The 18,808-nt window shown below is 43.9% G+C and overlaps 1 protein-coding gene across 2 annotated transcripts in view; it reads right to left on the bottom strand.

Annotated features, from left to right (window-relative positions):
• LOC110501812 (voltage-dependent L-type calcium channel subunit beta-4-like) overlaps positions 1-18,808 on the bottom strand; it is a 68,323-nt gene that overhangs the window by 5,343 nt on the left and 44,172 nt on the right. For both annotated transcript variants that reach the window (XM_036959227.1, XM_036959228.1), the window contains 8 exons: positions 16,876-17,006; positions 14,145-14,221; positions 13,034-13,053; positions 12,247-12,327; positions 6,703-6,761; positions 2,781-2,890; positions 658-809; positions 116-211 (listed from right to left, as the gene is read on the bottom strand). In XM_036959227.1, coding sequence (XP_036815122.1) covers positions 116-211; positions 658-809; positions 2,781-2,890; positions 6,703-6,761; positions 12,247-12,327; positions 13,034-13,053; positions 14,145-14,221; positions 16,876-17,006 — 726 coding nt within the window. The remainder of the gene's footprint in view (positions 1-115; positions 212-657; positions 810-2,780; positions 2,891-6,702; positions 6,762-12,246; positions 12,328-13,033; positions 13,054-14,144; positions 14,222-16,875; positions 17,007-18,808) is intronic.

The raw sequence follows: 18,808 nt of genomic DNA, 5'->3' as shown, positions 1-18,808 counted from the left end.
CCTTATGGGAGGCCAGAGACCAGCAGTTGACAGGGTGTACTGAGGGTTACTGTCCCTTATGGGAGGCCAGAGACCAGCAGTTGACAGGGTGTACTGAAAGTTATTGTATACCTACCGGAGGGCACTGTGCTAGTTTGTCTGCTGCCACCAGCTGCACATTCAAGTGTTTGCTCTGGGATTTCCCTCTCGACTTGATCAACCGCTGAAGAACCTGTGGATAGTTTATATATTCACAGTGCTGGAGTTGGACTGAAATAGGCTACGGTACACATTTTGGGTGCCGGTACTGTTAATTTTTAGGTGCAGGAGCTCCACAATACTTTTGACATAATATTCTATAAGAGGAACAGGAGCCCAAGCTGTAGAACATTTTATGATGATCTCCTGCCCAAGTCAAGCACTGTATATATCAAGTCAGAAGAAAGCAGCAACACAAATCAGATTGGTCAAGGATGGAAATTGAAAAATGGCAAAACTTTGAATTCACCTTAAAAAAAAACTCTTACAGAAACTTGGGTACAGCTGTGTGTATAAAAGCAGCATAATTCATACATGTCAAAATGATTTTACTCTTGGAGCCTGTTTCCCTCCCATTTCCACCTTGGGGATGTAGCAAAAATAGAACCATTTGAGGATAAGGCGAAGCCTAAAACTTACTTTAGGAGAGGATACTTTAACATGCACGATGATAGGTGCTAAGGATGTCTTTATGAGCTGGGTTGGATGGTTGATTGTGTCAGCATCCAGGACCACCAGCTGTAAGGATCTGGCCAGCTCAAATATCCTCTCAATCTCACTCTGAACCTCCGCTGTGGGGAAACAGAACAGTGATCACAGATGGTGGATCAACAACCCTTTATATTGCCAAAATCGGAAGACATCAATTCCACAAATTCTGTGCAATACACACTTTATAGGATCTGATAAGTACAGTATATACAGTACCAGTCAAATGTTTGGACGCAACTACTCATTCAAGGGTTTTTCTTTATTTTTACTATTTTACACATTGTAAAATAATAGTGAAATACATCAAAACTATGAAATAACACATATGGAATCATGTTGTAACCAAAAGTGTTAAACAAATCAAAATATATTTTATATTTGAGATTCTTCAAAGTAGCCACCCTTTGCCGTGATGACAGCCTTGCACACTCATGAGGAATGCTTTTCCAACAGTTCCCACATATGCTGAGCACTTGATGGCTGCTTTTCCTTTACTTTGCGGTGCAACTCATACCAAACCATCTCAATTGGGTTGAGGCCGGGTGAGTGTGGAGTCCAGGTCATCTGGTGCAGCACTATCACTCTCCTTCTTGGTCAAATAGCCCTTACACATCCTGGAGGTGTGTTGGGTCATTGTCCTGTTGAAAAACAAATTATAGTCCCACTAAGCGCAAACCAGGTGGGATAGTGAATCGCTGCAAAATGCTGTGGTAGCCATGCTAGTTAAGTGTACCTTTCATTCTAAATAAATCACTGACAGTTTCACCAGAAAAGCCCCCCAAACCATCACACCTCTTCCTCCATGCTGCATTATGGGAACCACACATGTGGAGATCATCCGCTCACCTACTCTGCGTCTCACAAAGACACGGCGGTTGAAACCAAATATCTCACATTTGGACTAATCAAACCAAAGAACAGATTTCCACCGATCTTCTTAGCCCAAGCGAGTCTCTTCTTCTTATTGGTGTCCTTTAGTAGTGGTTTCTTTGCTGCAATTCGACCATGAAGACCTGATTCACAGTCTCCTCTGAACAGTTGATGTCTGTTACTTGAACTCCGTGAAGCATTTATTCGGGCTGCAATCTGAGGTGCAGTTAACTCTAATGAACTTATCCTCTGCAGCAGAGGTAACTCTGGGTCTTCCTTTCTCATGAGAGCCAGTTTCATCATAGTGCTTGATGGTTTTTGTGACTGCACTTGAAGAAACTTTAAAAGTTCTAGAAATGTTCCAGATTGACTGACCTTCATGTCTTAAAGTAATGATGGACTGTCGTTTCTCTTTGCTTATTTGAGCTGTTCTTGACATAATATGGAATTGGTCTTTTACCAAATAGGGCTATCTTCTGTATACCACCCACCTCTACCTTGATACAACACAACTGATTGGCTCAAACGCATTAAGAAGGAAATAAATTCCACCAATTAACTTTTAACAAGGCACACCTGTTTATTGAAATACATTCCAGGTGACTACTTCATGAAGCTGGTTGAGAGAATGCCAAGAGTGTGCAAAGCTGTCATCAAGGCAAAGGGTGGCTACTTTGAAGAATCTCAAATATATTTTGATTTGTTTAACACTTTTTTGGTTACTAAATTATTCCATATGTGTTATTTCATAGTTTTGATGTCTTCACTATTATCATACAATGTAGAAAATAGCAAAAATAAAGAAAAACCCCTGAATGAGTAGGTGTGTCCAAACCTTTGACTGGTACTGTATAATTAAGCAATAAGGCACGAGGGGGTGTGGTATATGGCCAATATACCACAACTAAGGGCTATTCTTAAGCACAACGCAATGAGAAGTGCTTGGATGCAGCCCTTAACAAACCCCCAAGGTGCCTTACTGTGATTATAAACTGGTTACCAACATTATTAGAACAGTGAAAATAAATGTTTTGTCATACCCCTGGTATACAGTCAGATATACCACAGCTTTCAGCCAATCAGCATTCAGGGTTCGAACCACCCAGTTTATAATTTCCTTTTTCACATATACAAAACAGCTGAGTGAAGAATAGCAGTATTCAGTGTCATCCAGATGATACCTAGGTTGGACCTGGTGTTGGATCTTTCGATGATGGCCCGCTTGCTGGGGTTGTTGAGCACTGACCTCTTGGCCAGAGCTATATCTGCTGTTACTCTCGTAATAGATATCCTAAATGCAACAGATTCAATGCATACAGAATATCACAAACCCACATGTAAAGTATGGCTACTACCATGTTTATAATCCTAGAGAAAGTGTTTAGTCAAAACAGGTGGTCAGATTATTTACTTTGGCAAAGTATTCAATGATCATGTATAACTGCTTTACATATCCTGAGTGTACAAAACATTAAGAACACCTGCTCTTTCCATGACTAAGACTGACCAGGTGAATATTAGCCTATGATATATTATCACTTGTGAATGATGCCCAGCATAATAAACGAGTATGAAATATCAGACCAATGCGCAGCGTGGTAACTGTCCATGTTCATTTATTAACTGAACACACAAAACAACGAAGTGAATAGAAGAAACGAAACAGTTCTGCAAGGTGACATACACTAAACAGAAAACACAGACACAGAAAATAATCACCCACAACCAAAATGGGGAAAACAGACAACCTATGTATGATTCTCAATCAGAGACAGCGATCGACAGCTGCCTCGGATTGAGAACCATACTAGGCCAAACACAGAAATACAACATAGAAAAAAGAACATAGATTACCCCCCCCCCCCCCCCCCCCAAAGGTGCGGACTCAGGCCGAAAAACCTGAACCTATAGGGGAGGGTCTGGGTGGGCGGGACGTGGCCCACTTAAGTGGCGCCTTTGGAGCGGCGACCTTCGCCGCCGACCTCGAACTGGGGACCCTTGCAGCGGGCCCCGAATAGATGGGAGACTCCGGCATTGCCATAGTGAAGTGCGACTCCGGTAGTGAAGGGCGACTCCGGCGGCGCCGTAGTGAAGGGCGACTCCGGTAGTGAAGGGCGACTCCGGTAGTGAAGGGCGACTCCGGCGGCGCCGTAGTGAAGGGCGACTCCGGCGGCGCCGTAGTGAAGGGCGACTCCGGTAGTGAAGGGCGACTCCGGTAGTGAAGGGCGACTCCGGCGGCGCCGTAGTGAAGGGCGACTCCGGTAGTGAAGGGCGACTCCGGTAGTGAAGGGCGACTCCGGCGGCGCCGTAGTGAAGGGCGACTCCGGTAGTGAAGGGCGACTCCGGCGGCGCCGTAGTGAAGGGCGACTCCGGTAGTGAAGGGCGACTCCAGCGGCGCCGTAGTGAAGGGCGACTCCGGCAGCGAAGGGCGACTCCAGCGGCGCCGTAGTGAAGGGCGACTCCGGCAGCGCCGTAGTGAAGGGCGACTCCGGCGGCGCCGTAGTGAAGGGCGACTCCGGTAGCGCCGTAGTGAAAGGCGACTCCGGTAGCGCCGTAGTGAAAGGCGACTCCGGTAGCCCCGTAGTGAAGGACGACTCCGGCAGCGCCGTAGTGAAGGGCGACTCCGGTAGCGCCGTAGTGAAGGGCGACTCCGGTAGCGCCGTAGTGAAGGGCGGCTCCGGCTGCTCAGGACAGACGGGTGGCTCCGGCAGCTCAGGACAGACGGGCGGCTCCGGAAGCGCTGGACAGGAGGGAGACTCCGGAAGCGCTGGACAGGAGGGAGACTCCGGAAGCGCTGGACAGGAGGGAGACTCCGGAAGCGCTGGACAGGAGGGAGACTCCGGAAGCGCTGGACAGGAGGGAGCACCTGGAGGGAGGAGACGGAGAGACAGCCTGGTGCGTGGGGCTGCCACCGGAGGCCTGGTGCATGGAGGAGGCACCGGATGGACCGGACCGTGGAGGCGCACTGGAGGTCTCCAGCACCGAGCCTGCACAATCTGTCCTGGCTGGATACTCCCCGTAGCCCGGCAAGTGCGGCAGGGTGGAACAGACCGCACTGGGCTGTGCTGGCGAACCGGGGACACCGTGCGTAGGGCTGGTGCCATATAACCCGGGCCGAGGAGACGCACTGGAGACCAGATGCGCTGAGCCAGCTTCATAGCTCCTGGCTCGATGCCCACTCTAGCCCGGCCGATACGAGGAGCTGCGATGTAGCGCACCGAGCTATGCCTGCACACTTGGGACACCGTGCGCCTCACGGCATAACACGGTGCCTGCCCGGTCCACCTCTCTCCACGGTAAGCACGGGGAGTTGGCTCAGGTCTCCTAACTGACTTAGTCTCACTCCCTGGGTGCCTCCCTCCAAGATTTTTTTGGGGCTGCCTCTAGTCCCTGTTGCGCTGCCGTGCCAACTCCTCATAATGCCGACGGTCTGCTTGGGCTGCCTCCAGCTCTTCCCTGGGGCGCCGATATTACCCAGCCTGTGCCCAGGGACCCTTTTCGTCCAAAATCTCCTCCCATGTCCAGGAGTCCAGAACCCTCTGCTCCTGGTTACCACGCTGCTTAGTCCGGTTGTGGTGGGTGATTCTGTAACGGATCTCTTCGTCGTCTGACGACGAGTATGAAATATCGGACCAATGCGCAGCGTGGTAACTGTCCATGTTCATTTATTAACTGAACACACAAAACAAAATAACGAAGTGAATAGAAGAAACGAAACAGTTCTGCAAGGTGACATACACTAAACAGAAAACACAGACACAGAAAATAATCACCCACAACCAAAATGGGGAAAACAGACAACCTAAGTATGATTCTCAATCAGAGACAACGATCGACAGCTGCCTCTGATTGAGAACCATACCAGGCCAAACACAGAAATACAACATAGAAAAAAGAACATAGACTACCCACCCCAACTCACGCCCTGACCAAACTAACACAAAGACATAATAAAGTAACTAAGGTCAGAACGTGACACATGTAGCCTAGCCCATAGGCCTATATGTTTTGATAAGGTTTGTATCACAACTAAACTGGCCAAATCATTTCTTAAAATTAAGCACATGAATCCGCTTTACAAGGGGTTAGAGGCTAACTGGCATACATAAACAGCGCATGAGCTTCAAATTTGGGGAAGAACATTTTCACCATAAAAATGCACCTTTATAATTAAAGCATTACATGCATAATCGCATTTGAGGTCACTTTTGATAATGGTGTTTTCCTGCTAATGGAACATTTGTATTTATAGCCTACTGTCATGTGTGCATTTCTGCACTTATTATGTGAAGAAATAGCCTAATAGTTTAATACAAAACATTAAGAACACCTGCTCTTTCCGTGACAAAGAGTGACCAGGTGAATCCAGGTGAAAGCTATGATCCCTTATTGATGTGTTAAATCCACTTCAATTGGGAGTGCTACGCAATATTAGGAAGGTGTTTACACTGAGTATACCAAACATTAGGAACACCTTCCTAATATTGAGTTGCACCCCCAATTCGTTGGGGCATGGACTTTAAAAGGTGTCGAAAGCATTCGACAGGGATGATGGCCCATGTTGACTCCAATGCTTCCCACAGTTGTGTCAAGTTGGCTGGATGTCCTTTGGGTGGTGGATCAGTCTTGATACACACAGGGAAACTGTTGAGGGTGAAAACCCCAGCAGCATTGCAGTTCTTGACACACTCAAACCTGTGCACCTGGCACCTACTACCATACCCCCTTCAAAGGCACTCAAATATTTTGTCTTGCTCATTCACCCTCTGAATGGCATACATACACAATCCATGTCTCAATTGGCTCAAGGCTTAAAAATCCTTCTTTAACCTGCTCCTCCCCTTCATCTAAACTGATTGAAGTGGATTTAACAGGTGACATCAATAAGGGATCCTAACTTTCACCTGGATTCACCTGGTCAGTCTATGTCATTTTTTGTACATTCAGTGTATTTTCCGCACTAGCTTATAGTAGTTTGCATAGGTGCCATGAGCAGCTGAGAGCCTGATGCTACAGTAAGCAGGCAGAGTGTAAGTGCAATATGAAGGGATAGGGTTGACAGTACGCAGGGACAGGGATAGTGCTGACAACACAACTCCTCACCTGCCATCAAACCTGTGCTTCAGGAAGTCAAAGAGCGCTTTCTGCATCATGTCTGTCACCTGCACACGCAGCACACAGAGCCAGGAAGAGCAGCAGAGGATGGCAGAGGAGAAAGTTAGGAAAGGATGGAGAAAAAGAAGGGAAAGAGAGAAAGTGAGGGAAAGTGAAAAAGGTTGACAGCCAGAAAGGAAATAAACGAGTAGAAATGCATTGACAATTCCTCACAGCTACAGCAAGCCTTTCAAAGAGCCTTCCTCATGGCAAGAAAGCCCTTGTGACAAGACCCATTTCATATGGTGAAGCTACATACCTTGATGTTCAATGTTAAAAAATAGCACATGTTATGGACAAAGGTGCCCAAGGTTGTCAAAAGAACCGTTGTCAACCTTGTCTTCCTTTTTGATTTCAGTATGAGTGCTAAATTTCAGTATGAACGCAGCATGAGTGCTAAGACCCTGTCCCATATTTCCCTATCCACCACCAATACCTATCCAATAAAGATTTCTCCATATTCCTCATTATGACATCCAACCGTTAGGTCCCACCAGGCTCCTCTTGCCTTGCCTGTGAATTATCCCACTGGTCCAAAACATCCAGCAAAGGAGAAGCATGATCTCTGGTTTCTTTCCACCTAATTTTCTACAGAATTAATCCTGGGTACATTAAATAAGGTGATTAAGGCCTAAAATGAAGTGTCATAAAAACTTGGTGTGATGAATTGGGCTATAGCAGGTCAGACCAGTCTACATGAATGCTATTTTTGCAAGGTATTTCAATTAGAATCTGAAGATGAAAAGAACTGTAGTTGCAAGGACAAGGCCAGCAAGGAGCAGGGAGCAATTATATGGTATATCCACATATATAACGACAAGGAGTTGAAGACAATTTGTGTGCTTTGCACACAACAATAACCGTATTCTATATACACTGAACAAATTTCAAAAGGCACTTGCACATCTGAGCTATCTTTTTTTGCAGGTGCCTGGTAACAGTTGAACAAGATAAGACGAAAAGAGGAAACCCGCACTTGCTAGTATCACAGCTTTAAGTTTCAACCTCAAGGCCTTCGTCAGAGCTTGGTGAGCTTTCTTTTAAATAGCACCCTTATAGCTCCACTCACATTCGTTCGATGCAACGAATGGGCTTGGAGTCGAGGGAAAATAAGTGTTACACAAATATAACAATGTACATTTCATAAATATTCGAATAAAGTGTGTACATTAAACATATTAAACACGTCTGTAAAACCACAATGAGGACATCAACCAATCAAGCAAGTTTTCATAAATCATTGGGTACAGCACAATAAAAACATCAGAGTAATCTGAAATGGTGGAATTAATTCATGTTCACATTTACAGCATAACATACATAGGCATTTCATCATTAAAACCTTTAACAAATAATGTCTAGAGGGTGAAAATCCCAAAACATTCTCTTTTGCTCAGAGTATTATTTATATCACCTCCCCTGTCTGATATCTTAACTTTCTCTATGACACAAAATCTAAAGGTTTTTGGTCATTAAAATGTACTGAGACTGGATAATCCCTGTCATGTCTCCCGATTTAACTTTTATGTTAACTAATTCTCTGTTTGAAAGAACAAGAGGTTTTACCTACATAACACAGCCCACATGGACATTTCATCATGTAGATAACATGGGTGGTGGAGCATTTACTAATGTCATTTTTGTGAACAGTTTTCCTGTATGTGGGTCACAGCAATATTCACACATCATATTGTTACACTGTGCACAACCTCTGCATTTATAGCTACCATTCGGAAGAGGGCGTTGTTACAGGAATTAAATTCCTTTATGTTTATTTAACCAATTCAATTAAACACTCTGTGCACTCCTAAGAATTTGTAAGACCCTTATTTGTATAAAATGGACAGAGACCAGTCTCAAAATCAATCAGTAGCGTTTACTCTCGAGAGTACTGAACATGATACAGTTTACCACAGGTTATAAACTGAAAATGACGTCATTAGTTTTCGAACTGTCCCGTTTCTTCACCACTCCGGTACAATGGCAGTATAGTTCTCAAGCCTTCCCGCATCGTCTCTCACCAATTTAGATCATTTATGACCGAGCCAAGGTCTTCCTGTGTAGATAAGCATTCTAGCCAGTCTGACGATAAGTTAATTCATTTCTACCAAATGAACAGACAGTCATTGTTCTAATTCTTGATTATATTTACACACATTATATTCAGTACTAGGATTAAAAAGAAAATTCATACATATACAGTAACATAATAGTATTCTGATTAGTCAGTCCTGATTGAAATGTATACATAATTAGTCATTATTGATAAAAAATCCCTTAACAGGCGTAAAAGAGCCTGGCTCATTTTCTTTTGTGGCTGGACCAAAATAATCGCGTTAATTGCGACCTCTCCTATATACAATAAGTGGTGGATTGTTAAATTCAGCTGGCAAAACTGGGTCTGATGATAAAACATGCCAGTGTTTCTTGACAGCATCTCCCACTTTGCGCGAGTTCATGTGGTGGTGAACATTATAGTGTTCTTTAGCTCTAGTGGGTCTTTTTGTAGCAGTTCATCTCGTGTTTTCCCTAATGCCAAATTAAGAGTTTAATCCACACATTGTGGAGAGTAGCCTCTTAAAAAACTATTGTGCAAATCCGCTGCTTTTTCTAGATAGTCCTCTGTGGAGTGGCATGTAGCGCAGTCTGAAAAACTGGCTTCTTGGAAGTCCCCTTTTTAATGGCTCGGGTAGAAGCTGTCCCCCTGTAATAAAGTATTTCTGTCTGTTTCTTTTCTATACAGAGTTGTAAACAGGGTTCCATTAGATTTCTCAATAAACATATTGAGGCAATGAACACGTTTAGTGTCACATTCAATAGTGAATTTGAGATTGAGGTCAATGTCATTGAGTAATGGTATCAAGTCTGACAGCTCTTCTCTCGTCAATATATTGATACCTCTTCAGGACTTTACTCACAAGTGGATTTTTGTTTTCATTGTTAACAAAATGTTCAAAATGACCCACATAAAGTTAGCATAGCTCGGAGTGAATGTGGAGCCCATCGATGATCCATTCGTTTGGAGGTAGTATTCATTATCAAACCTGAAATAGTTATATGTCAAAACATATTCAGCCAGCTCTAGAATAACGTTTATTGGTGGGTAGTTGTTAGCATCACGGTCTCTCAAATCGTGAGCACGGGCTGCCAGCCCCCGGTATGGGGAATGCTGGTATATAGACTCGACATCTAACGTGACCAAAATACAGTCTTCTGTTAATCCCGTGAATGGTGAGATCTTGTTTATGAAGTCTATTGAGTCTTTAACATATGATGGCTATGCTTGCAGATGAGATTTAATAAACTAGTCTACATATTTCAACATTTTTATTACCTTTATTTAACTAGGCAAGTCAGTTAAGAACAAATTCTTATTTTAACTGCCTTGTTCAGGGGCAGAACGACAGATTTTTACCTTGTCAGATTCGATCTTGCTCTAGTCCAATGCTCTAACCACTAGGCTACCTGCCGCCCCGACAACGGTTCAAGCATTGAGCATATTCCTGCAACCACTGGTTGGCCTGGATAATATACACGCAACATGTAATATAAACGCAACATGTAAAGTGCTGGTCCCATGTTATGTGACCGATGTGAAATGGCTAGCTAGTTATTGGTGGTGCGCGCTAATAGCGTTTCAATCGGTGACGTCACTTGCTCTGAGACCTTGAAGTAGTGGTTCCCCTTGCTCTGCAAGGGCCGCAGCTTTTGTGGAGCGATGGGTAACGATGCTTCGTGGGTGTCAGTGGTTGATGTGTGCAGAGGGTCCCTGGTTCGAGCCCGGCGAGGGGACGGACTAACGTTATACTGTTACAGTTACATGAGCTGAAATAAAAGATCCCAGAAATGTTCCATGTGCACAAAAAACATATTTCTCTCAGGTTTTGTGCACAAATTTGTTTACATCCCCTGATAGTGAACATTTGAGCTTTTGTCGAGATAATTCATCCACCTGACAGGTGTGTCATATCATGAAGCTGATTAAACACCATGATCATTACACAAGTGCACCTTGTGCTGGGGACAATAAAAGGTCACTCTAAAATTGGCGATTTTGTCATATTACACAATGCCACAGATGTCTAAAGTTCTGAGGGACCATGCAATTTTCATAATGACTGCAGGAATGTCCACCAGAGCCATTGCCAGAGAATTCAATGTTCATTTCTCGACCATAAGCCACCTCCAATGTCGTTTTAGAGAATTTGGCAGTACGTCCAACCGGCTTCACAACCGCAGACCACTTGTAACCACGCCAGCCCAGGATCTCCACATCCAGCTTCTTCACCTGCGGCATCGTCTGAGGGGGTGCTGAGGAGTATTTCTGTCAGTAATAAAGCCCTTTTGTGGGGAAAAACTCATTCTGATTGGTTGGGCCTGGCTCCCCATTGGGTGTGCCCCTTCCCAGTAATGTGAAATCCATAGATTAGTGCCTAAATAATGTATTTCAATTGACTGATATCCTTATATGAACTGTAACTCAGTAATATCTTTGAAATTGTTGCATGTTGCGTTTATATTTTTGTTCAGAATATTTCACGGCAACGTTAAAACATTTTCTTTTACATTTCACAAGGGACATTTTTAGAGGAAAAAGGATGTTCGGTAAGGTCTCTTGACATTGAGCATTAATAACAACAGCATCATGCTGTTCACACAAGTCAGTGTAATTGGATCGTTTGGACCAATAGACACATCTCTGTAAATTGGAGGAAAAAATCACATTAAGAAGAAGAAATTGTGCCTCCATTCCATCCACCTTCGCATAACCTTCGCATAAATTGTCTTGTTTATTTTTTTACAATGTATTATCACACACACACACACACACACACACACACACACACACAAACACACACACACACACACACACACACACACACACACACACACACACACACACACACACACACACACACACACACACACACACACACACACACACACACACACACACACACACACACACACACACACACACACAGAGAGCTTCTTCTGGTGCTGTTTATCTCTGTGTTTCTAATTTCAAGCCATGCTCTACTTTTTCAGACTGATGTGTTTTACCCAGAAGGTTGTTACCACAGCAACACAGTGGCGCGGCAATGTGGACCGACGACTATCCTGGCTCCCCACTTCCCCCATACATATCAAGGAAAAGATGCTGCCCTCCTTTTTCTGCAAACCCTCATTGGTGGTTAGTTACCAAGGAATGGATAAGCCAGACATAGCTGTTATTTTTGGATAGCTCCAAATATCTACTCTGACAATGAACGGGGGAGTTATTCACTGTCAGCGAACCTCTTCAATGAAGCTGCATCTCAACCACTAGTCTGCACGTTGACGGCCCTCAATATAGATTCCAAAAGGGAGAGCTGGGAATTGGAGTCCCTGTATCGCACACAACCAAATATTGCAGTTGTTCTGACTAGCTGTATTGGAGGCCGAATAAAACACTTTACAAGAGACTGAAAATATTATTGTCATGATGCCTACCTCATATCCCTTCAGGGACGGTCCTACCAGGACCACTGGTCTCATGGAGGGGACCACGTCATAGGGAGGGATGTTTTCAGTCTGTAGCAGAGGTCGAGGGTTAGAGGGAGCACAGACACAGCAACAGTAACATGCCATTCACCATTATGTCCTTTTATTAAGTATTATTTAATACCAAGAAAGTGTATCTGTGGAATTACAGTGGTACAACAGTGTTACAACACAGGTACAAAATAATGAGTATAACAGTAGCTGGATATATTACTGTATATTACAGTCATTAAGTTATGCTATTAAGACATTGGGACGTTTCTGTTTTACTTCCTGATAATGTGCTGAAAAAGTGTTATAATTAAAATACTGCCAGCATGTCATTGTTAAAGATGAGCCATCCAATTCATTTATGCGACTCCTATTTTTCTTTGGTCAATCAATTTAATAGCATCATTAAGCCCTGGTACTTGCCAGGGCTGGAATGAAATAAAAGAAGACAGGTCTACATGGTATTAAAGTGAGCTCAATCAGGTCTGCAAAGACACTTCATAGTATTTATTCCTAAGATATTAATCGGGGTGAATAAAGTCCAACCTATTAGTTAGTCTGTATGCCTAAAATAAAGATTGAAATGCTGATATGGAGGATGCCATTGCACCTAGATGAATAACACAGTAATATATATAATACAGTATATGATTAGTCTAGGTGCAAGCAGATTCTGTGTGGTGACAGATCTTGGGGTTTACCTGTGGATGGATTAAAGTGAATAAAACATGTTATTACTACTCACCACTTTCTGCTTCTGTTTTCCTGTAAAAATGAGAAAACAACTGATAATTGCCTATGAACGCCAGGCAGAAACTTAATACAATATACAGTACAACACGTTAGAGAGATACCTTTTCAGTACTCCTCTAATACTGATGGAAATATTTCAAGAGTACAATAATGGATGCAAATACCTTATCACACAAATAAATGAAGTACTACATATACAGTATGTAGACAGTATATTAGTGGTGAAAACACTTGATTTATTTGTTGCTTCTATTCCAAACCTTCCTTTGCAGGTGACAGCCTTGGTTACACTTGTTAAGTGAGTCTGCTAAAGCCTTTGGTAAGTTGCATTATCCTTTAAAAGTTTTTATTTTTTACAATTTTTTTTATATTTCAAATTAAGAGAGTAATATTTCAATTTATGTTAAGATGGATATAAGATGGAGCAAATCCTTATATTTGGATAAACCATCTCTCATCTTAACTTGTCATCAAACCATACAATTTCGCCCAACAGGGTTTGGGCTATAGGGTTATGTTTGCCTTAAAACAAACTCAATGCATGGACATTATGCTTGTCCATAATCCTCTTGGAGGAAGAGGAAGAGGAGGAGGAGTGGACTGAGAGTGCATGGCTCACCTCATTCCAGTCCAATAGAACGTGCATGGCACATTCTGGAAGACACAAAGATCGCACAACTCCACATTCCATCCACCCAACCTCCAGACACTGTTCCCTATTTTCACATATTAACTTACTCTAAACGTTTGTATTGAGCAGCTGCAGCATTTTGAAGTAACTTGATTTTTCTCATAAGAGTAGAACAATGCCATTGAGTACATATACTCTGATAACCATTCAGTTCATAGTTCACTAATGTGAAGTGACCGACAGTTCGTCTAACACTGGATTTGATATGTTAATAAACATATAATAAACAATAATAATAATACATAAATAATAATAGTTAATAAACAACACACTGAGCAACAATGATATGGCATGTTAGAGACAAGGACAATTAGATCATAGATGATAAATTAATAATTCTGACAAACGGGTAGGGAGGCGCTCGACCTGGAGAGACGCTCTTCCCCTAATAGGCTTCTGTCTGGAGGCTCACCTGCAGAGGGAGGGTTGGATTTGAACCCGCCTGAAACCATGTCTCCTAGACTGGAGGAGGAATTCCCACTGGACTTACTGCAAGGCACAAAGGATAACAGACAGAGATAGAGAGAAGAAACATTAATGTGGAACACAGACAGATAGTCTCATCCATCACGGGAGTCCCACACAACTCCCATCCTCAGGAGAAACAGGGTAAATAACAGAGTTCTCTGTCTTTAATCAGTCATTTTATTGTTACTTTAGACATCCTTGGTGTTTTAATGTTATTTAATTATTCTCTGTTATTGCCTTTTGCTTGTTTTTTATCTCTTTCATTTTATTATTTGTTACTGTAAAGTTTGTTACAGTTTTAAATGCACTTCTAAACTAAAGTTTGATTTGTGTCCATGTTGAATATTTAGCATTAGAATAGAATGGTCTACCAGTAGAATGGTCTATCAGTAGAATGGTCTACCAGTAGAATGGTCTATCAGTAGAATGGTCTACCAGTAGAATGGTCTACCAGTAGAATGGTCTACCAGTAGAATGGTCTACCAGTAGAATGGTCTACCAGTAGACTGGTCTACCAGTAGAATGGTCTACCAGTAGACTGGTCTACCAGTAGAATGGTCTACCAGTAGAATGGTCTACCAGTAGAATGGTCTATCAGTAGAATGGTCTACCAGTAGAATGGTCTATCAGTAGAATGGTCTACCAGTAGAATGGTCTACCAGTAGAATGGTCTACCAGTAGAATGGTCTACCAGTTGACTGGTCTATCAGTAGAATGGTCTACCAGTAGAATGGTCTACCAGTAGAATGGTCTACCAGTAGAATGGTCTACCAGTAGACTGGTCTACCAGTAGAATGGTCTACCAGTAGAATGGTCTACCAGTAGACTGGTCTATCAGTAGAATGGTCTACCAGTAGAATGGTCTACCAGTAGAATGGTCTACCAGTAGAATGGTCTACCAGTAGAATGGTCTATCAGTAGAATGGTCTACCAGTAGAATGGTCTACCAGTAGAATGGTCTATCAGTAGAATGGTCTATCAGTAGAATGGTCTACCAGTAGAATGGTCTACCAGTAGACTGGTCTACCAGTAGAATGGTCTACCAGTAGAATGGTCTATCAGTAGAATGGTCTACCAGTAGAATGGTCTACCAGTAGAATGGTCTACCAGTAGAATAGTCTACCAGTAGAATGGTCTACCAGTAGAATGGTCTACCAGTAGAATGGTCTACCAGTAGACTGGTCTATCAGTAGAATGGTCTACCAGTAGAATGGTCTACCAGTAGAATGGTCTACCAGTAGAATGGTCTACCAGTAGAATGGTCTATCAGTAGAATGGTCTACCAGTAGAATGGTCTACCAGTAGAATGGTCTACCAGTAGAATGGTCTACCAGTAGAATGGTCTATCAGTAGAATGGTCTACCAGTAGAATGGTCTACCAGTAGAATGGTCTACCAGTAGAATGGATGAATACTATAAATACATTCTAGAACAGATGAGTATTGACAACACATTGTTCCAGGAACTGTGATAACAAAGGGTCTGGGATTAAAGAGGCTAATATATAATTTATGAGCAGTGATTGTCTTGGAGATAATATCTATCGAGGCACTATGTGAGATGACATACCCACTGTTTTACCACAATTGTTACATAACGTAACCCTCGGCAACATGAGGCCAACGCTGAAGTGTCCTTTAAAGTAGACAACAAAGAGTTAAAACAGAGCTGAATGACTCAATAGTGGGAGAATGACTATTCTCTCTGTCATAGTTGATTATGAGGAAACTTATATAAGATGATGCATACCATCTCTTTCATATTAGTGTCACCAATCTGTTATTATGAGTAAACCACCCTAGTTACAGCAGAGCCACACCTGGAGTAGGTGGCCTCTCATCAGACGCACCCATGTCGCTTTCCCTCTTCAGTAAACTTTTATAATACTTTTACCAATGCTTAATAAAGTCGTTAATAAATAGTTGATTAATGCTTATTCAGGACATTTCTTAGAAACAGTTATCCCCTCTCCAACCCCCAACCCACCCCTCAACACCCCAACAAACCCCCCCAGACCCTAAACCCACCCTCCAACACAGCCCCTTCACCCAACCGAACCCCCCAGCCCCTAAACCCACCCTCCAACACAGCCCCTCCACCCAACCAACACCCCCAACCCCACCCTCCAACCTAGCCCCTCCATCCAACCAACCCCCCCACACCCTAAACTCACTCTCCAACACAGCCCCTTCACCCAACCAAACCCCCCCAAGCCTCTAAACCCACCCTACAACACAGCCCCTCCACCCAACCAACCCCCCCAACCCCTAAACCCACCCTCCAACACAGCCCCTCCACCTATCCAACCAACCCCCCAGCCCCTAAACCCACCTTCCAACACAGCCCCTCCACCTACCCAACCAAACCCCCCAGACCTTAAACCCACCCTCCAACACAGCCCTTCCACCTATCCAACCAACCCCCAGCCCCTAAACCCACCTTCCAACACAGCCCCTCCACCTATCCAACCAATCCCCCAGCCCCTAAACCCACCTTCCAACACAGCCCCTCCACCCAACCCAACCCCCCAGACCCTAAACCCACCCTCCAACACAGCCCCTCCACCCTACCAAACCCTCCCAGCACCAGCCCAGCCCATTTGCCCAAACAAGCCCACCCCCACAGTAAACGTCTCACCCCCCAGCCCCTGCCCAGCCCCTCAACCAGGGCCTTACCCGTAAGAGCGTGTACCTCTCTTCTGCTCCTGCTGTAGACGGATGTTCTCTAGTTTCAGAGGGCTGGGGATGAATCCAATCTCACAGCCCTCCTTCACCAGCCGGCCGATCCACCAGTCATTACTGTACTTCTGTAGTGGACAAGACAACATTAAACAACACAATGAGTGAAGTGAGTGTGTGTGTGTTTGTTATACACTGACATGTACACTCATTACTGTACGTCTGTAGTGGACAAGACAACACAAAACAACAGAACAGAAGAGAGTGTGCAAACTCCAAGGAAAAATACACACTATATGTGGCTGTGGGCAAAGCAACACAAAGCGAATGTCTTAGAACAGAAGTGTGTAACAATTCATAGACATACAGTCAGGACCGGCTCTAGCCTTTTGGGGGCCTGTCATGCCAAATAGTGTCCCCCTCTGCGTCACAATGGGATTCGATGAGTTCTAGCTCCTGTTGCTAGGTCTGTTGCTAGAACTTGCAACATGAATTTGAACACTTTGTTTGTAAACTATTTGCCATCTGTCAACAATGGCTTTACAGTGGTGGGGTGTTGGACTGATCTTGTTGATCATGTTGACCTGCTACAAACAGACTAAATGATGAAAAAGTTTACTGGCAGCAGAATCCAATACAGCAGAGAGTTCCTACTACAATGCAACTCAAACACCAAACACAAACGCGATAGATATCCCAATGACCCATCTAATCCCTGATTGTCTGCGAGTGGATTACAAACCCAAATGCAAACGTAGAAAACATGGGGCAATCAGACAAAGAGTTAAAAAATTAAAGAACAAATTTCCATTCCCACCACGTGCTGATCAATGCCCTGTCACTGAGGGTTAAAGCAGATGAGCTGTCAGCAAATTTTGGCTTCCAACACGAATACCGGGAGGCCTGTTTGCTGGCGTTTACTGAGACTTGGCTGGATAACAGAGTCCCGGACAGGGAAGTGGAGCCGGCTTCACTCTGGTCAGAGTGGACCGTGATCTGAGCATCACAGGGAACATCATGATGGGGGCGTCTGCCTGCTTGTCAGGGACCAGTGGTGTAAATGGATCCTGGTAAGAGAGAGACTCTGAAACCCTCGACATTGAACTGCTTTCTGTGGCACTGTGACCCTACTATCTGCCTGTGAGTTCCCTCAATTGTTTGTTACCGTGGTGTACATTCAACCAAAAGCTAATATAGCAAAAGGCACCAGAGATGATTTATAATCTGTCACAGAAACTGGAATCTATCTCGCCAGACGCACTCACATTTATTTTAGGGGATTTTAACAACTGTACTTTGCACAAAGTCCTGTGCACATACCACCAGTATGTGAAATGTCACACTAGGAAAAATAAGACTCTTGACTTGTGCTATGGGACAATACCAAATGCGTTCTCTGCTACCACCAGACCTCCCCTGGGGACATCAGACCAAAATGTGGTCTACCTCAGGCCAACCTACTGTCAGCTCCTGGAGAGGGAGAAACCCACAGTTAAAACTGTCCAGATCTGGAATGACAACAGTATCACTTGTCTCCAGGGGTGTTTTGACTGTACAATGTGGGAGGTATCTGGTCTCCAGGGGTGTTTTAACTGTACAATGTGGGAGGTATCTGGTCTCCAGGGGTGTTTTGACTGTACAATGTGGGAGGCATCTGGTCTCCAGGGGTGTTTTGACTGTACTATGTGGGAGGTATCTGGTCTCCAGGGGTGTTTTGACTGTACAATGTGGGAGGTATCTGGTCTCCAGGGGTGTTTTGACTGTACAATGTGGGAGGTATCTGGTCTCCAGAGGTGTTTTGACTGTACAATGTGGGAGGTATCTGGTCTCCAGGGGTGTTTTGACTGTACAATGTGGGAGGTATCTGGTCTCCAGGGGTGTTTTGACTGTACAATGTGGGAGGTATCTGGTCTCCAGAGGTGTTTTGACT

This window comes from Oncorhynchus mykiss, chromosome 22 (assembly GCF_013265735.2).
Source record: "Oncorhynchus mykiss isolate Arlee chromosome 22, USDA_OmykA_1.1, whole genome shotgun sequence".
Taxonomy (NCBI): Eukaryota; Metazoa; Chordata; class Actinopteri; order Salmoniformes; family Salmonidae; genus Oncorhynchus; species Oncorhynchus mykiss.
The sequence above is the reverse complement of the archived record's forward strand: the minus strand, read 5'-3'. Positions and strand labels throughout refer to the sequence as shown.